At 31.2% G+C, this 26109-nt stretch overlaps 1 protein-coding gene and 26 non-coding genes across 27 annotated transcripts in view; 26 read left to right on the top strand and 1 right to left on the bottom strand.

The window, feature by feature from the left end:
* The window catches only part of Cad99C (cadherin 99C), a 109539-nt gene that overhangs the window by 23294 nt on the left and 60136 nt on the right, over positions 1-26109 (bottom strand). Inside the window, exons 10-24 of the mRNA XM_087159459.1 lie at positions 24802-24889; positions 24400-24512; positions 22223-22423; positions 20422-20559; positions 19613-19771; positions 18370-18557; positions 15557-15689; positions 14597-14679; positions 14334-14421; positions 13205-13330; positions 12523-12581; positions 11458-11701; positions 9366-9575; positions 9125-9241; positions 7646-7777 (exon numbers count right to left, since the gene is read on the bottom strand). Coding sequence (XP_087015585.1) covers positions 7646-7777; positions 9125-9241; positions 9366-9575; positions 11458-11701; positions 12523-12581; positions 13205-13330; positions 14334-14421; positions 14597-14679; positions 15557-15689; positions 18370-18557; positions 19613-19771; positions 20422-20559; positions 22223-22423; positions 24400-24512; positions 24802-24889 — 2079 coding nt within the window. The remainder of the gene's footprint in view (positions 1-7645; positions 7778-9124; positions 9242-9365; positions 9576-11457; positions 11702-12522; positions 12582-13204; positions 13331-14333; positions 14422-14596; positions 14680-15556; positions 15690-18369; positions 18558-19612; positions 19772-20421; positions 20560-22222; positions 22424-24399; positions 24513-24801; positions 24890-26109) is intronic.
* On the top strand, positions 115-186 carry TRNAA-CGC (transfer RNA alanine (anticodon CGC)). The gene has a single exon. It is a non-coding gene; the product is annotated as a tRNA-Ala (tRNA).
* On the top strand, positions 387-459 carry TRNAA-CGC (transfer RNA alanine (anticodon CGC)). Its single transcript has one exon. It is a non-coding gene; the product is annotated as a tRNA-Ala (tRNA).
* Positions 660-731, top strand: TRNAA-CGC (transfer RNA alanine (anticodon CGC)). The gene has a single exon. It is a non-coding gene; the product is annotated as a tRNA-Ala (tRNA).
* Positions 932-1003, top strand: TRNAA-CGC (transfer RNA alanine (anticodon CGC)). The gene has a single exon. It is a non-coding gene; the product is annotated as a tRNA-Ala (tRNA).
* On the top strand, positions 1204-1275 carry TRNAA-CGC (transfer RNA alanine (anticodon CGC)). Its single transcript has one exon. It is a non-coding gene; the product is annotated as a tRNA-Ala (tRNA).
* TRNAA-CGC (transfer RNA alanine (anticodon CGC)) lies at positions 1476-1547 on the top strand. The gene has a single exon. It is a non-coding gene; the product is annotated as a tRNA-Ala (tRNA).
* Positions 1748-1819, top strand: TRNAA-CGC (transfer RNA alanine (anticodon CGC)). The gene has a single exon. It is a non-coding gene; the product is annotated as a tRNA-Ala (tRNA).
* Positions 2020-2091, top strand: TRNAA-CGC (transfer RNA alanine (anticodon CGC)). Its single transcript has one exon. It is a non-coding gene; the product is annotated as a tRNA-Ala (tRNA).
* Positions 2292-2363, top strand: TRNAA-CGC (transfer RNA alanine (anticodon CGC)). Its single transcript has one exon. It is a non-coding gene; the product is annotated as a tRNA-Ala (tRNA).
* Positions 2564-2635, top strand: TRNAA-CGC (transfer RNA alanine (anticodon CGC)). Its single transcript has one exon. It is a non-coding gene; the product is annotated as a tRNA-Ala (tRNA).
* On the top strand, positions 2836-2907 carry TRNAA-CGC (transfer RNA alanine (anticodon CGC)). The gene has a single exon. It is a non-coding gene; the product is annotated as a tRNA-Ala (tRNA).
* Positions 3108-3179, top strand: TRNAA-CGC (transfer RNA alanine (anticodon CGC)). The gene has a single exon. It is a non-coding gene; the product is annotated as a tRNA-Ala (tRNA).
* Positions 3380-3451, top strand: TRNAA-CGC (transfer RNA alanine (anticodon CGC)). The gene has a single exon. It is a non-coding gene; the product is annotated as a tRNA-Ala (tRNA).
* Positions 3652-3723, top strand: TRNAA-CGC (transfer RNA alanine (anticodon CGC)). The gene has a single exon. It is a non-coding gene; the product is annotated as a tRNA-Ala (tRNA).
* Positions 3924-3995, top strand: TRNAA-CGC (transfer RNA alanine (anticodon CGC)). Its single transcript has one exon. It is a non-coding gene; the product is annotated as a tRNA-Ala (tRNA).
* Positions 4196-4267, top strand: TRNAA-CGC (transfer RNA alanine (anticodon CGC)). Its single transcript has one exon. It is a non-coding gene; the product is annotated as a tRNA-Ala (tRNA).
* TRNAA-CGC (transfer RNA alanine (anticodon CGC)) lies at positions 4468-4539 on the top strand. The gene has a single exon. It is a non-coding gene; the product is annotated as a tRNA-Ala (tRNA).
* Positions 4740-4811, top strand: TRNAA-CGC (transfer RNA alanine (anticodon CGC)). The gene has a single exon. It is a non-coding gene; the product is annotated as a tRNA-Ala (tRNA).
* TRNAA-CGC (transfer RNA alanine (anticodon CGC)) lies at positions 5012-5083 on the top strand. The gene has a single exon. It is a non-coding gene; the product is annotated as a tRNA-Ala (tRNA).
* TRNAA-CGC (transfer RNA alanine (anticodon CGC)) lies at positions 5284-5355 on the top strand. The gene has a single exon. It is a non-coding gene; the product is annotated as a tRNA-Ala (tRNA).
* TRNAA-CGC (transfer RNA alanine (anticodon CGC)) lies at positions 5556-5627 on the top strand. The gene has a single exon. It is a non-coding gene; the product is annotated as a tRNA-Ala (tRNA).
* TRNAA-CGC (transfer RNA alanine (anticodon CGC)) lies at positions 5828-5899 on the top strand. Its single transcript has one exon. It is a non-coding gene; the product is annotated as a tRNA-Ala (tRNA).
* TRNAA-CGC (transfer RNA alanine (anticodon CGC)) lies at positions 6100-6171 on the top strand. Its single transcript has one exon. It is a non-coding gene; the product is annotated as a tRNA-Ala (tRNA).
* TRNAA-CGC (transfer RNA alanine (anticodon CGC)) lies at positions 6372-6443 on the top strand. Its single transcript has one exon. It is a non-coding gene; the product is annotated as a tRNA-Ala (tRNA).
* Positions 6644-6715, top strand: TRNAA-CGC (transfer RNA alanine (anticodon CGC)). The gene has a single exon. It is a non-coding gene; the product is annotated as a tRNA-Ala (tRNA).
* On the top strand, positions 6916-6987 carry TRNAA-UGC (transfer RNA alanine (anticodon UGC)). Its single transcript has one exon. It is a non-coding gene; the product is annotated as a tRNA-Ala (tRNA).

Raw genomic sequence — 26109 nt, 5'->3', positions numbered from 1 at the left:
CATAAAACTGCGAGTTGTGAAGCTTTTAGATTTCTATTGACATGTACACAGATTAATACGAAAAGTTTTCGGTTCGTATAGGAATTATTATTCATGAAAATGCAGCCTAGCTGCGGGGGTGTAGCTCAGTGGTAGAGCGCTTGCTTCGCATGCGAGATGTCTTGGGTTCGAATCCCATCTCCTCCAGTAACTTTTTAAATTTTAGATAAACTAAATAAAATAATATTTATAATCACAATATTAAACTGCACACAATTTTGGTTAGATCGAAACATAAAACTGCGAGTTGTGAAGCTTTTAGATTTCTATTGACATGTACACAGATTAATACGAAAAGTTTTCGGTTCGTATAGGAATTATTATTCATGAAAATGCAGACCAGCTGCGGGGGTGTAGCTCAGTGGTAGAGCGCTCGCTTCGCATAGCGAGATGTCTTGGGTTCGAATCCCAACTCCTCCAGTAACTTTTAAAATTTTAGATAAACAAAATAAAATAATATTTATAATCACAATATTAAACTGCACACAATTTTGGTTAGATCGAAACATAAAACTGCGAGCTGTGAAGCTTTTACATTTCTATTGACATGTACACAGATTAATAAGAAAAGTTTTCAGTTCGTATAGGAATTATTTCTCATGAAAATGCAAACCAGCTGCGGGGGTGTAGCTCAGTGGTAGAGCGCTCGCTTCGCATGCGAGATGTCTTGGGTTCGAATCCCAACTCCTCCAGTAACTTTTTTAATTTTAGATAAGCTAAATAAAATAATATTTATAATCACAATATTAAACTGCACACAATTTTGGTTAGATCGAAACATAAAACTGCGAGTTGTGAAGCTTTTAGATTTCTATTGACATGTACACAGATTAATACGAAAAGTTTTCGGTTCGTATAGGAATTATTATTCATGAAAATGCAGACCAGCTGCGGGGGTGTAGCTCAGTGGTAGAGCGCTCGCTTCGCATGCGAGATGTCTTGGGTTCGAATCCCAACTCCTCCAGTAACTTTTTTAATTTTAGATAAGCTAAATAAAATAATATTTATAATCACAATATTAAACTGCACACAATTTTGGTTAGATCGAAACATAAAACTGCGAGTTGTGAAGCTTTTAGATTTCTATTGACATGTACACAGATTAATACGAAAAGTTTTCGGTTCGTATAGCAATTATTAATTATGAAAATGCAGACCAGCTGCGGGGGTGTAGCTCAGTGGTAGAGCACTCGCTTCGCATGCGAGATGTCTTGGGTTCGAATCCCAACTCCTCCAGTAACTTTTTTAATTTTAGATAAGCTAAATAAAATAATATTTATAATCACAATATTAAACTGCACACAATTTTGGTTAGATCGAAACATAAAACTGCGAGTTGTGAAGCTTTTAGATTTCTATTGACATGTACACAGATTAATACGAAAAGTTTTCGGTTCGTATAGGAATTATTATTCATGAAAATGCAGACCAGCTGCGGGGGTGTAGCTCAGTGGTAGAGCGATCGCTTCGCATGCGAGATGTCTTGGGTTCGAATCCCAACTCCTCCAGTAACTTTTTTAATTTTAGATAAGCTAAATAAAATAATATTTTTAATCACAATATTAAACTGCACACAATTTTGGTTAGATCGAAACATAAAACTGCGAGTTGTGAAGCTTTTAGATTTCTATTGACTTGTACACAGATTAATACGAAAAGTTTTCGGTTCGTATAGGAATTATTATTCATGAAAATGCAGACCAGCTGCGGGGGTGTAGCTCAGTGGTAGAGCGCTCGCTTCGCATGCGAGATGTCTTGGGTTCGAATCCCAACTCCTCCAGTAACTTTTTTAATTTTAGATAAGCTAAATAAAATAATATTTATAATCACAATATTAAACTGCACACAATTTTGGTTAGATCGAAACATAAAACTGCGAGTTGTGAAGCTTTTAGATTTCTATTGACATGTACACAGATTAATACGAAAAGTTTTCGGTTCGTATAGCAATTATTAATTATGAAAATGCAGACCAGCTGCGGGGGTGTAGCTCAGTGGTAGAGCGCTCGCTTCGCATGCGAGATGTCTTGGGTTCGAATCCCAACTCCCCCAGTAACTTTTTTAATTTTAGATAAGCTAAATAAAATAATATTTTTAATCACAATATTAAACTGCACACAATTTTGGTTAGATCGAAACATAAAACTGCGAGTTGTGAAGCTTTTAGATTTCTATTGACATGTACACAGATTAATACGAAAAGTTTTCGGTTCGTATAGGAATTATTATTCATGAAAATGCAGACCAGCTGCGGGGGTGTAGCTCAGTGGTAGAGCGCTCGCTTCGCATGCGAGATGTCTTGGGTTCGAATCCCAACTCCTCCAGCAACTTTTTTAATTTTAGATAAGCTAAATAAAATAATATTTATAATCACAATATTAAACTGCACACAATTTTGGTTAGATCGAAACATAAAACTGCGAGTTGTGAAGCTTTTAGATTTCTATTGAGATGTACACAGATTAATACGAAAAGTTTTCGGTTCGTATAGGAATTATTATTCATGAAAATGCTGGCCAGCTGCGGGGGTGTAGCTCAGTGGTAGAGCGCTCGCTTCGCATGCGAGATGTCTTGGGTTCGAATCCCAACTCCTCCAGCAACTTTTTTAATTTTAGATAAGCTAAATAAAATAATATTTATAATCACAATATTAAACTGCACACAATTTTGGTTAGATCGAAACATAAAACTGCGAGTTGTGAAGCTTTTAGATTTCTATTGACATGTACACAGATTAATACGAAAAGTTTTCGGTTCGTATAGCAATTATTAATCATGAAAATGCAGACCAGCTACGGGGGTGTAGCTCAGTGGTAGAGCGCTCGCTTCGCATGCGAGATGTCTTGGGTTCGAATCCCAACTCCTCCAGTAACTTTTTTAATTTTAGATAAGCTAAATAAAATAATATTTATAATCACAATATTAAACTGCACACAATTTTGGGTAGATCGAAACATAAAACTGCGAGTTGTGAAGCTTTTAGATTTCTATTGACATGTACACAGATTAATACGAAAAGTTTTCGGTTCGTATAGCAATTATTAATTATGAAAATGCAGGCCAGCTGCGGGGGTGTAGCTCAGTGGTAGAGCGCTCGCTTCGCATGCGAGATGTCTTGGGTTCGAATCCCAACTCCTCCAGTAACTTTTTTAATTTTAGATAAGCTAAATAAAATAATATTTATAATCACAATATTAAACTGCACACAATTTTGGTTAGATTGAAACATAAAACTGCGAGTTGTGAAGCTTTTAGATTTCTATTGACATGTACACAGAGTAATACGAAAAGTTTTCGGTTTGTATAGGAATTATTATTCATGAAAATGCAGACCAGCTGCGGGGGTGTAGCTCAGTGGTAGAGCGCTCGCTTCGCATGCGAGATGTCTTGGGTTCGAATCCCAACTCCTCCAGTAACTTTTTTAATTTTAGATAAGCTAAATAAAATAATATTTTTAATCACAATATTAAACTGCACACAATTTTGGTTAGATCGAAACATAAAACTGCGAGTTGTGAAGCTTTTAGATTTCTATTGACATGTACACAGATTAATACGAAAAGTTTTCGGTTCGTATAGGAATTATTATTCATGAAAATGCAGACCAGCTGCGGGGGTGTAGCTCAGTGGTAGAGCGCTCGCTTCGCATGCGAGATGTCTTGGGTTCGAATCCCAACTCCTCCAGTAACTTTTTTAATTTTAGATAAGCTAAATAAAATAATATTTTTAATCACAATATTAAACTGCACACAATTTTGGTTAGATCGAAACATAAAACTGCGAGTTGTGAAGCTTTTAGATTTCTATTGACATGTACACAGATTAATACGAAAAGTTTTCGGTTCGTATAGGAATTATTATTCATGAAAATGCAGACCAGCTGCGGGGGTGTAGCTCAGTGGTAGAGCGCTCGCTTCGCATGCGAGATGTCTTGGGTTCGAATCCCAACTCCTCCAGTAACTTTTTAAATTTTAGATGAACTAAATAAAATAATATTTATAATCACAATATTAAACTGCACACAATTTTGGTTAGATCGAAACATAAAACTGCGAGTTGTGAAGCTTTTAGATTTCTATTGACATGTACACAGATTAATACGAAAAGTTTTCGGTTCGTATAGGAATTATTATTCATGAAAATGCAGACCAGCTGCGGGGGTGTAGCTCAGTGGAAGAGCGCTCGCTTCGCATGCGAGATGTCTTGGGTTCGAATCCCAACTCCTCCAGTAACTTTTTTAATTTTAGATAAGCTAAATAAAATAATATTTATAATCACAATATTAAACTGCACACAATTTTGGTTAGATCGAAACATAAAACTGCGAGTTGTGAAGCTTTTAGATTTCTATTGACATGTACACAGATTAATACGAAAAGTTTTCGGTTCGTATAGGAATTATTATTCATGAAAATGCAGACCAGCTGCGGGGGTGTAGCTCAGTGGTAGAGCGCTCGCTTCGCATGCGAGATGTCTTGGGTTCGAATCCCAACTCCTCCAGTAACTTTTTAAATTTTAGATAAGCTAAATAAAATAATATTTTTAATCACAATATTAAACTGCACACAATTTTGGTTAGATCGAAACATAAAACTGCGAGTTGTGAAGCTTTTAGATTTCTATTGACATGTACACAGATTAATACGAAAAGTTTTCGGTTCGTTTAGGAATTATTATTCATGAAAATGCAGACCAGCTGCGGGGGTGTAGCTCAGTGGTAGAGCGCTCGCTTCGCATGCGAGATGTCTTGGGTTCGAATCCCAACTCCTCCAGTAACTTTTTTAATTTTAGATAAGCTAAATAAAATAATATTTTTAATCACAATATTAAACTGCACACAATTTTGGTTAGATCGAAACATAAAACTGCGAGTTGTGAAGCTTTTAGATTTCTATTGACATGTACACAGATTAATACGAAAAGTTTTCGGTTCGTATAGGAATTATTATTCATGAAAATGCAGACCAGCTGCGGGGGTGTAGCTCAGTGGTAGAGCGCTCGCTTCGCATGCGAGATGTCTTGGGTTCGAATCCCAACTCCTCCAGTAACTTTTTTAATTTTAGATAAGCTAAATAAAATAATATTTTTAATCACAATATTAAACTGCACACAATTTTGGTTAGATCGAAACATAAAACTGCGAGTTGTGAAGCTTTTAGATTTCTATTGACATGTACACAGATTAATACGAAAAGTTTTCGGTTCGTATAGGAATTATTATTCATGAAAATGCAGACCAGCTGCGGGGGTGTAGCTCAGTGGTAGAGCGCTCGCTTCGCATGCGAGATGTCTTGGGTTCGAATCCCAACTCCTCCAGTAACTTTTTTAATTTTAGATAAGCTAAATAAAATAATATTTTTAATCACAATATTAAACTGCACACAATTTTGGTTAGATCGAAACATAAAACTGCGAGTTGTGAAGCTTTTAGATTTCTATTGACATGTACACAGATTAATACGAAAAGTTTTCGGTTCGTATAGGAATTAATATTCATGAAAATGCAGACCAGCTGCGGGGGTGTAGCTCAGTGGTAGAGCGCTCGCTTCGCATGCGAGATGTCTTGGGTTCGAATCCCAACTCCTCCAGTAACTTTTTAAATTTTAGATAAACTAAATAAAATAATATTTATAATCACAATATTAAACTGCACACAATTTTGGTTAGATCGAAACATAAAACTGCGAGTTGTGAAGCTTTTAGATTTCTATTGACATGTACACAGATTAATACGAAAAGTTTCCGGTTCGTATAGGAATTATTATTCATGAAAATGCAGACCAGCTGCGGGGGTGTAGCTCAGTGGAAGAGCGCTCGCTTCGCATGCGAGATGTCTTGGGTTCGAATCCCAACTCCTCCAGTAACTTTTTTAATTTTAGATAAGCTAAATAAAATAATATTTATAGTCACAATATTAAACTGCACACAATTTTGGTTAGATCGAAACATAAAACTGCGAGTTGTGAAGCTTTTAGATTTCTATTGACATGTACACAGATTAATACGAAAAGTTTTCGGTTCGTATAGGAATTATTATTCATGAAAATGCAGACCAGTTGCGGGGGTGTAGCTCAGTGGTAGAGCGCTCGCTTCGCATGCGAGATGTCTTGGGTTCGAATCCCAACTCCTCCAGTAACTTTTTAAATTTTAGATAAGCTAAATAAAATAATACTTATAATCACAATATTAAACTGCACACTATTTTGGTTAGATCGAAACATAAAACTGCGAGTTGTGAAGCTTTTAGATTTCTATTGACATGTACACAGATTAATACGAAAAGTTTTCGGTTCCTATAGGAATTATTATTCATGAAAATGCAGACCAGCTGCGGGGCCGTAGCTCAGTGGTAGAGCGCTCGCTTCGCATGCGAGATGTCTTGGGTTCGAATCCCAACTCCTCCAGTAACTTTTTTAATTTTAGATAAGCTAAATAAAATAATATTTATAATCACAATATTAAACTGCACACAATTTTGGTTAGATCGAAACATAAAACTGCGAGTTGTGAAGCTTTTAGATTTCTATTGACATGTACACAGATTAATACGAAAAGTTTTCGGTTCGTATAGGAATTATTATTCATGAAAATGCAGACCAGCTGCGGGGGTGTAGCTCAGTGGTAGAGCGCTCGCTTCGCATGCGAGATGTCTTGGGTTCGAATCCCAACTCCTCCAGTAACTTTTTTAATTTTAGATAAGCTAAATAAAATAATATTTTTAATCACAATATTAAACTGCACACAATTTTGGTTAGATCGAAACATAAAACTGCGAGTTGTGAAGCTTTTAGATTTCTATTGACATGTACACAGATTAATACGAAAAGTTTTCGGTTCGTATAGGAATTATTATTCATGAAAATGCAGACCAGCTGCGGGGGTGTAGCTCAGTGGTAGAGCTCTCGCTTTGCATGCGAGACGTCTTGGGTTCGAATCCCAACTCCTCCAGTAACTTTTTTAATTTTAGATAAACTAAATAAAATAATATTTATAATCGCAATATTAAACTGCACACAATTTTGGTTTGTTATAGAAATACAAAAGTATTCTACGTATTCTATGATTCCATAATTACTCTAGACATTTATTTTTAGACAATGCATGAATTTAATTCTCTTTCCGGTATCATATTCGTTTTAAAAAATGCTTTTGCACACTTATTATTTTGTTACTATACAGAATGTCATATATTTCATAGAAAAAAATATTAATTTGAAATTCGCACATTAACGTTGCGAGAATTGTATTGGTTGCTTAGGTGTCCCTCTTAATACTTGCATTTTATACTTTGCGGAACAAAATCGTTTATATTTAATACATAATTCATATTTAAAGAGCTGGGTGGAATTGAGTACCGAGCGTGGAATTTTGAGTTATGTTTAGTTGTATGAAGAGAACTATTTTTTTTATTACCAGGTAATTAAATAAAACGGTTTTTTAATTGAAAACAAATTACTTTCGTAAGCAGCTACCTGATGTAAACTTTGAAAACTTTTAAAAATATAACTATAGTAACTTTAGAACGTTCTTCTGATAAGCGATTAATCGAAACATTATTTTCTAAGTAAAATTGTAAAAATATATTTGGTGAAATATGAGTACTTACACGGTATTCTGAATCGGGTTCCTTTCTAAGATCATCTTTAACAGATATGAGACCGGAAACTGGATCTATGAGGAAATAAGTTGGTGCCTTTTCTTTTCCGGTAACTTCGTATCGAATTTCACTTCCTGGTAACTACGAAACATGCATATACTTAACAAGTCATATACTTAACAAGTCAAGCAACAAAACTGGGAATGTTTAAATATCTGGCCTTAGTAATGACATGAATATTTAGGTACAGTAAAGACATGAATATCTAGGTATAGTTACTAAGTACCAAAGATTGTATTTTTTTAGTAGTTCAAAAGAGCAAGCAAACTTCTTCGGAAAAAGTAAATAACAATTTAAACTTCGATCAATTTATTTTCTAATATATATATATATATATATATATATATATATATATATATATATATATATATATATATATATATATATATATATATATATATATATATATATATATATATATATATATATATATATATATATATATATATATATATATATATATATATATATATATATATATATATATATATATATATATATATATATATATATATATATATATATATATATATATATATATATATATATATATATATATATATATAGGATATTTTACTGTTAAAGGTTCCCATTCCGGAAGAACAAGTTTGAAATGAATTTAAATTGAACAGAAACCTTAAAAAAACTTTCATTGATAAATATGATGAATTAACTCAATATTTCGCACATAATTTTTCTATAGTATACTATTGATTTAAATAAGTGGAAAAAATTTAAGAACAATTCCAATGTCAATATATGATAACAAAAATTTTGCTTGCTTTAGAAGTCTATTAAAATTTCTGTTGCTTAACATATCCATGTATTATGGAAGATAATAGTTAAAGCTTTAGAGAATCGGATCACACAATATTCTAAATTTTTTTTAAATGACTTAATCATCCAAAAGATAATAGTAATTAACTAATAACTGAACTTGAACTTATAAAAAGTTTTAAAAAAAACATGATAGTTTGTACCCATAATAAACCACTGAAAGAGTTCCTGGTGTATAATTCAACCCTTTTTGTTGTTAAAGTAAACTAACTGCAATTTTAGATGTACAACTGTAGTTATCGTGCTAAAAATTACATAAAATCGACAAAATAACAATTTGAAATCATTAATAAGAATATATTATTAAAAATTTGCTTGTTGTTTAAAACAAAATGTTTTTGTTAGAAAAGCCATTAAATTGATTCAAGTGAGCATGAAAATATGTGTTGTCAATGTCAGTAAACAAACAAGCAAAAAAAAAATCGATAAATAAATAAAACTGTAACAATGAAAAAGCAATTAAAAAATGTGTCTACTTGCAAATGTTAAGACAACAACACCAAACATGGTGGCAACTATATATACTTAATTTTTTTTACAGTGTTTGCAAGAAATTTTAAAAACAAAAATGTTTCTTAATTATAAGCTTACTGTTCCATCAGCGTCAGATGCAACAATAGTTGTAACCACCGTTCCAAGTGGAACTGTATCTTGTAAACGGATGGGCAATGGAACACTTGTAAATACAGGAGCAATATCATTTTCATCCTAAAATAAATTGCAACCAGTCTATAATTGAAATATCATTTCTAATATTACTTGCAATGATTGGCAAGTATTCGCCAAGAGTAAATAAAATACAAAATAAGTGCTTCAAATAAGTACAGCCTACCTCAACGGATACAGTAACAGTAGCTGTAGCTCTGGGATCGGGACCATCGTTTTCAAGAGTTCCAACAACGAGAGTGTAAGTAGACCGTTTCTCATAATCCAAGGCAGACAATGTACGGATAACTCCAGTGCTGGAATCAATAGCAAAAATTCCATCCGCCCCTTCTTTGATGATGTAAGTAACACTAGTGACTGAATCTGGATCTCGGGCCTATAATAGAATATAAAATAAATCAAATGATATGTTATATATCAATATATGGCAATAATTTTCTATATCAATGTTAAACATTTTATTTTCCAATGCCAGCCTGGGGAATGACCTCTCGTCATACAGGCATTTACAGGGCAGATTCGTTGGCCAGTTTTTCAGGGGCACCATATTAGGTGGACCAACGTTGCTCCCATAGACAGGACAGATAGTACAAAGAATGAAAGAACATTCTTGCCATGTCCGGGATTCGAACCTAGAACCTTTTTGATGCAAGACCAGTTCCCTGACCCCTACACAGGCCGGTCGGCTCATTGTCAAACATTTTTTTTTTATTTCCAATGAGCTGCACAATCGGTCTTGCCGATAAGCAGACCTAGTGCGTTCTCCAGAGGTGGTATCCACTCTTTCAGGACCACCATAATGGGTGAGATACCGTTGGTCATGTTAATTTGGACGTCTAGTTTCTGCCACATTACATGGCAGCACCGAGACTCTATTTGGATGCTAAAGTGCACTAGGAATTTAATTTTGCCGGAAATGCCAAGAGCCAATAAGGCACTCCAGGGATCTTTCACATGCCGCATAATCATACGACATGGCCTCTGAGGATTTTCTGCATCCCGAAAATCCGGTGTCTGGGCCGGGGATCGAACCCGCAAACTTGGGTTCAGAAGGCCGACGACAAACCAACTGCGCCACCCAGCCACATTGTCAAACATAACAAGGTAGAAAACCAAAGAGTTTTCTTGCATTTAAAGATATAACTGGACTGTCAATGTGAAGAACTGGGTTCCGATCCCCGGTGATAGCTTGAAGCCTATCCAGCTTCAGATCGATGGGCATCAGCTTGACATAGAAGGCTGACCACATGGCCGCCATCATGCTGTTGGTCACAAAATTGTGGAGCCTTAACTTCCATGACTTCCTAGGCCCAAGATGGGTTATTGCGGTAATGTTTTACTTTGAAATTGATATTAATTAAAAATCCCAGTTTTATTGTGGTCTCATGTATATCTTGTAAAAGAATTTTTTTATTGATTTTAAATTCAGTTTAAAACTTTTTATGTTGAGTATTTTTTGTACAGATTTATCCTAAATTTCATCATTTTGTACAGATTCATAATTTTTTCGAAATATACTTTCACCATGAGGAATATTTACGAGAATGTTTATTTTCATACAAAATGTATCGATTAATAAATAGCATGAGGAAAACAAGTTTGCTAGGAGGGAAAACATAAAAGTCGGATTTCGATTTTCTACACTCTCAGAGTTAAAGTAACATAGAGAATATTCTACATAATCATTTTTTTTTCAGAAATAAAAAATTTCAAAATGCAGCTTTTGAACATTTTGCAGAACTCACCAAATTGCTGATGTAAAATAATTTTTGAACCAAAAAGTTTTTAAAATACTTATAGCAAAATAACCTAAATTTAAATAACATGAGAAAAAATACTTTGCTACAAGAGAAAATATGCAGGTCTATCTGCGATTTTCGCTTTGCAAGCTTCTCAAAAAGTAACATATAAAGTATTGTGTATTATCATAAAATATTTTTTGGATATTTGCATGATTTGCAAATCATTGATAAAAATTGACTTTTTAAACCAAAAATTTTTTTGAGAAGTCATATTTTCTTGAAAATAATATTTCAAAATCAAAAAATGAGAACAGTAATACGATATTACAAAAAGTATACTTTTAATTAGCACATTTTTGGTCACCAATTATTGAAGGAAAATGTAAAAGTTATATATATTTGCTTAGAACAAAGGAATCAATGTAAGAATGTATTGTATGCATATTTTTAAATGTTATGGGAAAGTGAATTAATCGAAAAAGTATTTTCAGCTGTATTTTTTTTCATTATACAAACCTTTAAATGAATGACATCATGATTGGCTTTATTTTCTGGAACACTGGCCTCATAACTAGTTTTTTCAAAGATGGGCTTTTCATCTTGCACATCACTTACAAGAACTGTAACAGATGCGGTTCCGAATCTTGAGTCAGGAGCGCTATCTTTAGCCATCACAAGAAGATGATACACGTGCTGAGTTTCAAAATCCAGGGCATGAATAGTGCGCAATTCACCAGTTAAAGCATCCAGCTTAAAGTCACTGGGGAAAATAAGTAAATATTATTAGTAAAAGATCGAAATATCTAATCAGGGACATCATACATAGGGAACTCAAAAATTGAGTCCACAGTAAAAAAAAATGAAACCTTAAGTTACCATTAAGTCTAGGGTAAAGAACATTTTTTACCTTTTCGAAGCAGTTTACTGCTAGTATGGTTAAAAAGCCATGAATACAAAACTATACGGTGTTTTTAACTTTTTACAACTAGCATGGTTTCAAAACCATAAAAAAAGAAATTTAACTGGATATTGGAGACAGTTTAGCAGCTTTATGGTGCTTCCATCTATACGTGAATGACAGCATCGTATTCTAACAGCCCAGGATCACAAATGGGGGAGTATAGGGCACTGGAAACTCTTCTGTCGTGTCAAAGGGAATGGAGGAAATATTATGATGCCAACGCTGAGACTCAAACCACCGTGCTGTCACTTATGAGATTGACAGATTAGCCCTCTCGACTATAATATGTACTCATCTGCAAGGAACTAAGTGGCTTCAGTTGGTAGGTCTAGTTGTTGCTATAAAATTATGTTTTTTTTAACCGTATTAGGTGAAAGCACTTAATAAACAGTTTTTCTCTCAGTTAATAGTTTAAATAACATCTTATTTATGATTATTTTTTTTTTACTGTTTTGTTTGACTATTGCAAAATATCACTTATATAAATTGTTATTTAGCAATTAAAATAATATAAAAATAGTGAAATTTTAATCTATTTCAAATAACATTTTTATTTACATTAATGTCAATTAAGTATTTGATATAAATATCCTTATAAAATGGAATTGAACTTTACATACTTTGAACCAGATAATGAGTACGTTATTTGCCCATTGATGGAAATATCCTGATCTCTGGCCTGTAAAAGTCACATGAATATAATTAACACATTTAAGTGCAAGATAATCTCAAATATAAATATTAAATCAACTAGTTAACATTTCAACTTGTATTATTATTTTGCTATATATAATATTATTTTGCTATAACGACAAATATTATTTTGCTATATATATATTCTTTTTTTAGTATTTAAATAAAGATTTCAAAAACTAATCAAAATAATCTTTTCTTATCTTAAGGTGCTACATTCACGATAATCTTTTCTTCTAAACGTAATTATTTACAAAGTTTACAGTTCAATTAAAATACCTATGCATATTTTAAACTTCTTAATTTTTTCTAATTGTAAAAAAAGATCATCGTTTGAAATTAAGTTTCTAATACAAATACAAAAAGTCCCTACTTAAAAAACTGGCTTTATATATTTTTCTTTTATACTGTATTTTTTCTGGTTAACGATTTTTGTTTGAAATTAAGTTTCTAGTGCAAATACAAAAAGTCCCTACTCAAAAAATTGTTTTTTTATGTTTTTCTTTTATACTATATTTTTTCTGGGTAACGATATACTCAACAAATGATCATTATTTATCATTACTTTGTGTTATTAAGCATTTGAGATACAAAGTAATACTGGTATACCTGGACTGTTCCTACATAAGCATCTGATAAACCTTCTTCAACTCTAAAAGTATATTCTTGAAGCAAAAACTCTGGATTCTGGTCATTTATATCTGTAACTCGAATATCAACACTAGTCGTTGAAAACTGAAAGATTTGCACTATGATTAGAGCAGCAAATACATAGTATTATAATTTATAAAGAAGCTTTTGTAATAAAAATATTAATTTTCTCACGGTTAAAACTAATATAAAAACAATTAGTAGTGTGTAAAAGAAAAACAGTACACTAAGAAAAAATAACGTTGAAAATTACCAGAAAATGAAAGTTACTTTGTTTTTAGCTCTATAGGAACACCGAAAACCTAAGTAATTTTTACTTAGCTAATGATTTTGGCAAAATTAACAAAGCAATTTGGTTTTATAATATGTTATAAAACTTAGTAAATGTGCTAAAAAATTTCGAAAACCAGAATTTCTGATGAACTCTTACCGTATTAAAAGAAAAATTACGAAAGAAATGCTTTAAATACCGCATTTGTTGGTTTTGTTTATAAGAATAATGGGTTTTTATTTACCAGAAAATTCAATTCCTTTCAATAATGGCTATTTTACTAGTCTTTTTTTTTCGTATAATATAACATTCGTGTTTTATAATGAAACATAGAAAATATAAATAGCACCAAAAGAAAATTATCTAATTCTGCCACTACGCCAGTAACTACCAGTGGTTGGTAATCGTTTAATATTTACCTTATAAAACCTTCATATATATTTTTTTAATTCTGCATTTATCACTTGCCTGAGGTCCTATGCTTGAAAAATCATTTTACATTACCCTGTATAATCTTAATAAAATTTTCCATAAATAGACGTTCTGAAAAATGATTTTTAAAGCATAATTATATGAAACAATTTCGCTCCATTTAGTGGTTTGAAAACTGAAGAAAAAATTAACTTGATAATACATTTATAACACTTTTTAAAATATAATTTATTTCTTGGCGAATATTAGAGTTCTAGGAAAATGCTATAGTTTTATTAGCTAAAGTTTTTAATTATTAATGTAAAAAAAGGACACTGCCTATTTTTTTTCACAGAACTTTATTATTTGGTAGCACAAATTGCAAGAATGTTGGTAACTACTTACGAGATTACTGGGATCTGCAGCTCTGACAATTAAAGTATATGCCGACACTTCCTCTCTGTCTAGGCGTCGCGCTACAAATATTGTGCCACTAAAATAATTAAAATTAGAATTATAAACCAACAGCTAATAAAAATAGATTATAGCATTATTTGCATGAGCGCAAAAATAGTTTATAATTAAAGTTTATCTTATTTATTTAAAATTGAAATACTATTAAATGTTTTATGAAAATTTCGATTTTCATCAAAGAATTTGTAATTTACCTTTTTGGATCAATTGCAAAATCATCATTTACATTTCCTTCTACTATTGAGTATGTAATGTCATCTTTTTCTGGATCCATTGCCTACACAAATATTTATAATTTATAATCCCTATTAACAAATTTCAGTAAGATAATTATCTATAAATTATTGCAAAGTATATGACCAATTATTATCAAATGTAAGGTTGCATGGTAAAATCAGACGTATCTATAAATTGAAGATAGTTAACCTGATGTATAATAATCAAATTCAAATTAAGTATTAATGCTATATAGTCTTAAAATACCTGAAAAATATCTGGCAAACACAAGTATTTTGCCCCGCTGGGTATGAAATCTTACTTCACTAAAATAAAAACAATCTCTTGGACTTTATAATAATCGCTCATTTTATTTGCGCTCTTTACATGGTGTTCACCAGCACGCACACCGATGATCTCTCAGAGCACTTCAAAGAACACATTTTCAAGGCTCGTATGGATGGCGCTTTAACAACAAGCATGAATTAAAAAAAAAGAGAGAAAGAAAAGAGATCAAGAAAAAATAAAAGAATGGGACAATTTTTGGAATTTCTTTTTTAGTTTGGTCACCATAGGCGGCTAATCGACCCGCGAAGCGGATTTATGGCTTTTGGAGAGTTGCAGATTTTGTCGAGAATAGTGTTTGTTTCGATTTAAGGTTTATACTAACCCGTTAAGGGTATAGGAATTTATTTTTGCTTTGCTTATGTGTGGTCGCTATGTTATATAAACGTTTTTTTATATAAAAAAACTGTTTCTTCAATATAGCTTGATACGTTACAAGGCAAATAAAAACCATTGCAATTATCATAAATGTTGAACAAATTTTGAGCAAAAGTTATGTACCAGAAACAGTCCTAATGTTTTTTTTAATTGCTTGTAATTTCACAGTAAAAAAAGTGTTGAAAATACGACCAAAGTTTACTGTAAATACTTACAGACAGAGAAATGACTGTAGATTTTAGTGCTGCTCCTTCACTAACTTGCGCATCATATCTATCTCGAGCAAATACTGGTCCTCCAGAGTTTGGTCCTGATGTCACTATTACATCCAATATTGCTTGACTGAATCTACAAATGTATCATAAAGAGTTACAAATCTACAAATGTATCGCATAAAGAGTTACATAACTCAATAACTCGTCTCAGCATTGATTTCCCTAGTCATAGACTCTCGTATGTAAATAATCGTATGTTGCTTATTCATAAATAATAACAATCGTATTACACTGTAAAAAATAGATACTCCAATTTCTTGAAATTTTCTTCGTTTTCGACGAAACCGCTTCTTGCTATATAATCAGAGCCACAAGTTCGTTTAAGTGACGGAATGACTATCGTCGATTCTTCGAGGAAACGAATTTCGTCAAAAGTAAAGAATGATTTCGAATTTCGACTTTCTAATTTCGTTAAATTAGGAATTACTGTCGTAGATTTGAGGTGGTGAGCTAGAGATGAGTTTCTGAGTCGGGAAAGCATTTTCGTCATATGCTTGAAAGTCGGCGTTTCGATACAAATCACGTGGATTTGGAGACGAAATGATTCTCCTAATTATCAAAATACAACTCAAGGATTACTGAATCGTATTTCTGAGAGTGTACATGCATCTCTTGTATAATGCTTTCAACATCGTTTCACAAATGAAAATCTGGAGATGATGAGGGCCAACGCAACAAGTTGAAGTCTTTACGTTTTTTAAGCTATCCTGTACATTTCTAGCACAATTGCAGACACCATTATTCTGCCAGAATTACTTCTCGCAATTAATAATAATAACCATCAGTGGATCAAATAACGATGTTTAGATATGGTATCGTATTTGTATTGCCCCGCATACGAACTAAATGTCCTAAAGTATGCCAACGTTACACTACCCCACTAGCATTAACACATTGAATATGGAGTCATTAACACAAACTTGTAGATCAATCATAAATTGTATTAAGTAATGTACAATTATATAAAGTAATATACCGAATTATATAAAGTAATAAACCAAATTTGAAGTTTTATCTCAGTATCAGCGTTTTAAATTTTTAAAATTTATATTAGTTTCTGTATAAAGCCGTATATCAGAAAATTTTCATTTCCTTTAAATAATTTCTAACTAAAGGGCTCAATATTAACCCATAAAGTTTCTATTAATGTTACTAATATTTAGGCGTCTTAGCAAGCTCCTGAGAACAATAAAATGCTTAATAATTGTAAATTTCTCCAAGAAACACTTATAGAATCATTTTTTGGTAAAATTATTGAGCGAGAATAGTGTATTACTTAGGTATCAATATTGTTTCAATAACATAGAGTAGGGGTGGCCAAACTCCTTGATAGTCGAGCCATTTTTCAAAATTTGATATTTTTCGTGAGCCGCAATTAAATACGTATTTAAAAGGTATGCAAAAAAGATATTAAAAAAATTTTTTTTATACATAAATTATATTTATTGAAAACATATAAGAAAAAGTAAAAGTTCAAATTGTATTGAATTTAAATATTAAAAATTAAACACATTTATTTTACTTCTTTTGATAATTCTTTAAAATTTGGTGAATATTATTTTTTTATTGGTGACAGCACCTCTCAGTAATTCTTTGAGACGCTGGTTAGTTTATACTGATCGGTGTTTGGATTTCATAAATTTTAAAGTGGAATAAAATGATTAACATAAGTACGTTGTTCCGAATATTGAAATAATTCGACAGGCAGCTTTTTTAATTCAGGATATTTCGATTCTGGTACAAATTTCCAAAATTCAGTAATCGACGTCGACTTATATTTTCATTGTAGGGCTTGATCGTCTTGCATCTCTATTAATTCTAATTCTCCAGATGCTTTTTGTGTCATAATTATATTAGAAATGGAAAACTCACCTTGAATTGAACAACGTTGCACTTAGCCTTTCATATTTGTTATCAGTTATTTTAAAGACATTTTGAAACACATACGGAATGATAATATTTTTTTTAAATATAATAGCACAAAAATGAAAAAGGAACTCGGGTACATTTATCAAGAGCCACAAATAATCCCTCAAAGAGCCGCAGGTTGGCCTGACATAGAGTATTGTACATAACACTGATTGTAATTTTAATTAGCTATCATAACCTAGAGTAAGTTACGTTTAATAAATATATTTCGAATGAATGAGTTTGTAAAGAAATATAAGAAATTAGTATATGACTTAAAATGCTATTTGAAGGCAGCCTCTCTTGTTATGCAGTTGCTAAAATAATCTTAAACTTATTGATAAACTAAGGTTGTCAAAATAATAGTTGAAATTAAATATTTTCTTATCTGTAGCTCTACTATGAAATTTTCAACTACACAGAGGGTCAAAATAAAAAGTTTTTTTAATACAGCAAAATAGATTTTACTAAGCATTACATTATAGATCAAATTTGAACGAATATCGAAAAAGTTCAAATAGATTTGAATGTGTCATTAAACAGTACCCATTAGGTACAAAATACTGCGCTATAAAAATCCATAATATACCACAAAAATCCGCATCTTCATTTTAAATAAGCAAGGCACTATAACGCATACTAGCGTTAACTTTTAAATTGCAGATGATTATTTCATTTTTCTTTTATCAGGTTTTATTTTGAATGACATAACAAAGTGCTGTCTTTAAATGACGGACATAATTTGACGAAATTTGCTTTTAACTACTTGAAAAAAAGATTTTTTTTAAAAAAATTAACATGAAAAGTTCTATAAAATTTTGAAAGTGATGTTAATGTTTCGTTACCTTCCACCGGGATCTGTGGCTTGAACTGTAATACTGAATTGCTGTCCAGCCATAACTTTTTCTACCGCTTGCACAACGCCTGAAGTACGATCGATGCGAAACTTTGACAGACCTTCGTTAGAGACGTGGTATATAGAATAGACAACTTGCTCCAGACCATCAGCATCATCTGCATCTGCTGCAGCTACCTAAATTCAAACAAAATCGTCATTGATAGAAAGAAAATATGTAGAGGAAGAAGTCAAGCTTCCATAGACATGATGTAAACGGGTTCCCAAAGAGTTGGTACGGACAATGTGTATGGAATAAAAAACAATGTTTAAGGGCGAAGCATTAACGCATAGGTAAGATTTTTTTTTAAATTCTGGACACAGCTTGATGTGCCTATTTAGGAAAATAGACATAGTTCGAAATGCGAAGCTTAAAAATGGACAGTCATGTTTAGTCATGAATGTTCAGTTTCATCTTCGTAATCAGAACTTTAAATGATTAAGTGGTTGCAAAAAATCAGAATTCGAACAACATTATTTTAAAAACCACTATTATAAACTTGTGACAACCTTGGAAAAAGACAGAAGACTTTTAATGTCTTCTATCTTTTTTGAAAACTGATGACAGTTCTACCTGTTCAAAAAAGACTAATTAAAAAAGTATTCTGAGGCAAATGAACGATATCACATAACGAATTTATTTGGAATCAATAGTTTATTCTGTTAAGACAAATCTTTCCGTAAGAAGAAGAAAACTGAAAAGAAGTCTTTTTTAGAGAAAGTCTGAAAAACGGAATCAAATGTTATATCCATTTTCTTAAGCAAGCTTTTCAAGTTGTGTCCATTTCCTTAAACACAATGGTCAAGCTGTGTCCATTCTCTTAAACAAGCATTGCCAGCTTGCAATTAGCTTCTTGAGCAAGTATTCTAGCAACAGCCTCTTGTGAGTCGAGTTATTCATGGAAGTTAAAGCTCCACAATTTCAAGATCCACAGCACGATTGTAGCAGTGTAGCATAATGCCACATTTACTTCTCCGACAAGTTGATATACATCGATTTACTGCTGAGTCTGCTTCGCTGAGAATCGAGCCTATTTTCAGTGCCTTTAACCACTGATCCATTGCGGCTTTTAAAATAAAATTTTATTTCCAATTATACCATTCAGTTTTAAGGATGCGTTTAACATGAAATTCAATAAAATTTTAAATAATACGGTATTTTCAAAAGTTTTAACCATTTGAATGAACGTTACCTTTGCTATATTTCGTGTTCCATCACCAGCAGGAATCGAAACAGGACTCAAAGGCGCAATAACTGGAGAATTATCATTGATATCATTTAAATGAACACTCAGAGCAACCGGAGCACTAGCACCATTCTCAGGTGCACTGTCCGTCTGTCGAGCAATCACCTGAAATGGAAATCCCTTCTGTTAGTCGCCAGTCTAGTTTTCCTCGCAAAAAATAAGTAAAAAGCATGAAAAATAACTGATTACCAATATTTGTAACATTTTTAATAAAGTTAATTTTATGAAATTTTTTCAATTTGTTTTTTTCTCATTTCAAACATTTAAATTTATAATATATTTTCATGAATAAATAAGCAAATTCTCAGTTATAATGATAGTAAATAATCCAAAGAAATCGATTTGAGACAAACGAAAAAAAGTAAATGTATGGTGTGTTGCTTTCTCTTGTTTTAGCCAAGTTTCAAAACTTGTTGCAGAGTTTGCCAATAGATGGATTGCTAAATAAATCATTATATGAAATTTATTTCAAAATGAACACTATTTGTAGCAACAGCGTGGCCCAGTCTAAAGACAAAACTAAGAGACACCAGTGCAAATATTATAGATGGCGTAGTCTGATACGCAGCTGTAAACAATGTTTTGTATTTTTATCAGACAGTAGCGCCATCTTTTAACGAAATTGGTATTTTTTTTAACTGAAAGAAGAAAAAAATCAACGCTGAACGCAACAAATTGTATATTTTTCTTTAAAATTAATATTTTAAATCTGTCAATTTTGGGTTACCTGTTAAACAAATAAATAAATAAATTACCTGAAAAGTATATTTGCTTGGATTTGGTGGATCACGGTCCAAATTAGCTTCATTGACTACTAAATAGCCATCAGAGTTCACACGAAATAGAGGAGTGGTCACTTCAAATGCGTACGCCATAAGTCCATCTTCAGCACTCTAAAAATATCAAATATCATACTTTTATCATTTCGTTACTTTTTGGTAATATTTGAGCACATTAACTTCAGAAAGATATTTTTATACACATTTAAGAAAGATATTTATACACACTATAAAATATTATTACTTAAAAAAACTTTTAAAAACGATGAAGAGTTAAAGTTTTAATTACGAAAATATACTCGTAGTTTTTGTTAAATAACTTACTATTACCAATATGACTATTTTTAATTTTTTGCGTGAAGTTAGAATTTTTTTTAATTATTTCACTTTATAGTAACGATCTATGTAAGTTAAAAATTATTTCTGTTGTTCTTTTAAAAATATAGCAATAAGAGTAAAAGAAACATTCTATGTATCTATTCCCAAAATCTATTAATGAGCTAACTTATAGGCATTAATAGAATTAAATATATTTAAAATAGAATTTGTAAAAAAGGTTTTATGGAAAATAAATATAAATTCCGTGTGAGCAAAAAACTTGCTCGAACAAAAAGGTTCGTAGTTAGATTTTCACGCCGACAAAGTATTGCTTTAATACAAAATACACTGAGAGAAAAAGTATGACTGAAACTACTAGAATATGGAAAATTTACCGTTTTTTGACTGTATAGGAGCACCAAAAAACTCGGTAGTTTCTACTGAAACGCTTTGGAAATGATTATGGTGAGAGTAACAATAATATATGGTTTTATAATATTTAATAAAATTTGATAAATGTGGTAAAAACTGATAATTTTATCATGATACCTCAGTACCATTTATTCGGTTAAGTTTACTTTTTTAATTTTAAATCTTTCATTAAATATGTGAAAATGATAACTATAACTTTAAAATCATAAATTTCCGATAAACCATTACCATATAAACGGAAAAATTACTAAATGAATGGTTTAAATTCTATAGATCATAGCTTTATTAACCAAAATCATGTTTTTTCTTTTTCTTACACCAGAAATGTTATTACCATACAGTACGGAAATTTTACCAGAATTTTTTTTTCAGTGTAGTAATCCCCGTAATATTTCATCCATAGGAGACTTCCTTTTCGCAAGATTTGGCACTAACGTAATTGCGTTCCGTCACCACGAGATTCTGTCGATATAAGATTATTAAGTAGTCGTCAGATTTTAACCCTTGGATTTTTTCCTTCTAAATTTTGCAACAAAATTCTTGACTCATTCTAACAACGATAAACCTGACGTCTGTAAGCTACTTGAACATAGTTGCAGACCAGGTTCACCCATTCATGGCAACAGTTTTTCCTGCGGGGAATGGTGCTTACCAACAGGATAATGCACAATCTCATAAGGGTCGAATCGTCGAGGAACATTACAGTGACTTTCAAGTCATGTCTTGGCCCCCAAATTCACCTGACTTTAATTCAATAGAGCATTTGTGGTCCTACTTGGAAAACCAAATTTGTGCTGCCACGCTACCCCCTCGCAATGTGAGGAATTGCAGGACCAGTTGGTGAGTGCTTGGTACCAGATACCTCAGACTACTTATCAGGACCTTGTGGAATCAATGTCTCGGCGATTGCTAGCAGTTTTGAGAGCTAAAGGTGGTCCGACATGTTATTAGCAGGGTGGTCATAATCTGCTGGTTCTTCGGTGTATATGTTCTTAACTAATTGGGAACACACAAAAAAATTACTCACTAGATCTGCGTCTGTAACTTTCAAAGCAAGTGGAATGTTTCCTTCCCTATCTGATGTGACAGTTGTGCCAACAGGAGAATTTTCATTTACATAACCTTCCATTGAAGTTGGCGTCAAAATAGGAGGATGCATATTAACAGCTTGAACTTCAATTAAAAGTTTAGCTGTTGAAAATCGTCGGCTATCCGTCATTTCTTCTGCCTGATAAAAACAAAAAAAAAATGGTACCGAATACTAATATGTAATGATACTAATAAACTATGAAAACTAATACATTAAGCACAATTATGCTAGCAAACAATACAAACTGATCTGTTCTTAAATGTGCTATGAAAAAATATTTAGTGTAGTAATTTGTAAATATCCACAAGTTTTACACTCCATAAAGAAGAAAAAAGAACAATATTGAACCACCTCCCTTATTTCGCAATAATTAATAGCAGCGCTACCTACTGACTATTTGAAACACTAAATCAAGTTTCAAAAAAACGTCATATTACCCATATTCAAACAATATTTCCGTGCATATAAATAAAACTTTTGTGCTTCTCGTGATAAAGGTATCAGTATCAGTATAGCAGTAAAGATATCAGTAAGATTTAAGTAAAGATAAAAAATATATAAAAAACGCTTAAATGTATGTCAAAACAATGATATTAAACTCTGTTTTATTAACAATGATTTATTTTGTTATAACCGAAATTACATACATATTGCCTATCAACTTCTATTTTCCTTTAATGAGTCAATTGCATTTAGTTTTGATGTGTTGCTGGCGCCGCCATAGAAACCATGTCGAAGCTAGTATTTAAGTTTAAGGTTTCTTTTTCGAGTAAATAACAGTAATATTACTATGTTTGATTTAATAAAATGTAAACGAAGTAGTTAAATATATATTTAGATATGATTCAATATCAAGCAACATAGATTCATTAGAAGTGTGCTAGTGTCATCATGAATATCAAAATTACTCAGCAAACTTCAAAGGAACTTAGTAAGGATGAATAATTAGTGCAATAAATAGTGTAACAAAAAATATTAATAGCTAGCATAGTAGTTGTCTCTTTAAATTGTTACGCTTTCATGACATGGTTATTGTTTTTTTTTATGTTAGTTTAAATAAGAATTCCTTGAGTTCTTCCGAATCAATTAAATTTGTTACTTTATAGATTCTCCCGTTAAAGTTACAAAAAGTAAATAAACCTAATATTTATGTTTAAAGTAGGTTTTAAATGTTCCTTGATAATAATGCGGAACTATCAAAATAAACTTGCAGGTCATTGTTAATTTCAATTTTGAATTATTTGCTAACTGCTGAGTCACGCCCTTTTAATTTTAACATTTTACGGACTTTAATCATGGTGATACTCTGTGCACCGGTTGAATGAAGATGACCGGTTCCCTACATTAGATCATTTGCTCTAATTTTTCTTTTTCTTATATTTACTTAGCATTTCCTAATTGTTACGTCTATTTTTATAAGTGAGTAGCATTTAAAGTATTATTTGCATTTAACATTTAAAAAAATGTCAAATTACCAAAACTAGAGATTTTAAGGAACGCATTCTACAGATTATCCAGCCTAATGTGCAAATTAACTAGGGTAATTCGTTGAAGAGCTAAAAAATTACTTCATTTCACGAATTATCTTAGTTATCTGCGAACTACCTAGATGCACCTCTTACTATGCACTTGTTAAAGTAAACTTAATATTTTTGTTGGAACAACAGCAACATTTCTGTACGTTTAATTTAACATAATGTTATTTATTTATTTTTCGTTATCTAAGAAAATCAAGTTACTACTATCAAACAATCTACACATAGATGAATCGAAGAATTCATCAATCACTTTAAAAACTAAAATATAATATCAAATGCTTAAAAGTCTTGTTACAGTTAAGGATATTAACATGATGTCAATTTACTTCTTGTTATCTAAAGTCAATACAATCAACAATTTTTTTTTAAATTACAGGAAAAACGAACTCTTTAACTTTATCAATATGGTGCCTATTAATTTTCACATTACCTTGATAAATTGCTGAAAACTTTTGGCGATAACATATAAACTATAATAGGCAAACTAGTAAAATAAAGAAGTAAAAAAAAATTTGTTTTTACAAAAAAAATTTTTGTAATTTAGAACAATGAAGTAATACTGAACATTATTCTTACTTTAACAATTATTTCAAAACTCTTCGTTATTTTCCTGTCGACAGCTTTCAGTTGACGGATCCTTCCTGTATTAACATCAATTTCAAAGTATTCGTCGTAAAATGATGGAGTACCTAGAAATAATTTTTTATAGTTACATTTTTCAAGTAATTAAAAAAGAAAAATCCATATCTTTATAAATGAGAAAATTTGGCTTTGAAGCATTTTATTTAGAAATACTAACAATATTCATTTACTGAGAAATAAAATTTAAATAAATTTTTATTTTTCAAGAACTGTTACCGATGAGAAACAATATAATGCAACAGTTTCAAGTATAAAATAAATGTATTTAGATTTGAGGTTTTCTCTTAAAAAAGTAAACTAATAAGAATTAAATGAAAAATAATGACTAGTTCTTACCATTTACAAATGAATATCGTATCGCTGAATTTAATGAATCTCTATCTTTGGCTAATATTGGCTCAGGCAAAACTCGCAACAATCCAGACTGAAGGGAAACAAATAGAACTTTAAGAAAAAACTAGTATTTTTAAACCAATTCCAAGACAATAATAAACATAAAACGTAATTTAATAACATGAAATTTAAAAGCAAATATCTTTAAAGTGCAAGATAATAAAATATATTATTGGTAACCAAATCATTACACTGTATCAAATTACGGTAAATAGTACCGGCACTCAGGGTACAAGTGTATTTAATCGTAAAGTCCATTTTTACAGGAACGTATTACAGAGCGAAAAAAATCTGATTTATTGTAATTTTTACAGTAATAATTACCGTAAAATAACTGAATCACTCTAATTAAATAAATATTACCATTCAGTAATATTTATTTAATTAGGTATAATATTTTACAGTACGTATTTTACGGTCTGTATTATAGGTATAATATATTACGGTTTAATATTTTATGGTAAATTGGATTCTACGGACGATGAACCCGAAGTGCTGGTATTTTTTAACCGCAATTTACTCAGGAATTTCTTAAACTGCAAATGTAATGCAATTTAAAAAATGAATTTAAATCCTTTAAAAATATTTTTTGTTGTTGGATATACGGGATACAGAATAGTAGTATTATAATCGAATTTTTTCATAGTATTTTTAACAGATTAGTTAAATTAAGTATTTGAAATGTATTTAAAACTAACAAAATTATTTAATTATGTTGTTATTTTAAATTTGTTGGAGAGATGATATTTAACTGTAAAACTTGCACATATTATGAATTATTTGATATGCATAACCAGTTAGCATCTGCAAATTTGAGCAGTAGAAAATATATTAATTTTCAGCAGTGATTATGACATGGATCTTTTCCTAATGTTATATTTCTTCAAAAGTAATTATAATCTTAACAACTAACTGCGAATTTTCAATGAAGACTATTTTATTTCAATGCTTCATTCAAGTGTTCTGACGTTTTCTGGGTAGGGTTCAAAATAACAGGACTATGTAATATGCTCAACACCGACAATAAAATGAAATTAATTAAGAATGATTTTCACCCTTTTATGTTGGAAATAATGAGATAATCTAATATTAGTTACGCATTTGGAAAAGTTAAAATAAAACTGTTGTACTTCCTTTTTATGTCTCTTATGAATTATATTTTTTATCGGTGTATCTAAAATCTCTAATTTTATTCTGAAAATGAGAGATTTTTACAATGAGGGAAATTTGAAGGCAAATTGTATTATACAT

Source organism: Parasteatoda tepidariorum, chromosome 3 (assembly GCF_982258835.1).
Source record: "Parasteatoda tepidariorum strain Cologne lab strain chromosome 3, Ptep-v5.0, whole genome shotgun sequence".
NCBI lineage: Eukaryota > Metazoa > Arthropoda > Arachnida > Araneae > Theridiidae > Parasteatoda > Parasteatoda tepidariorum.
This window is presented reverse-complemented; position numbering and strand designations above follow the sequence as displayed.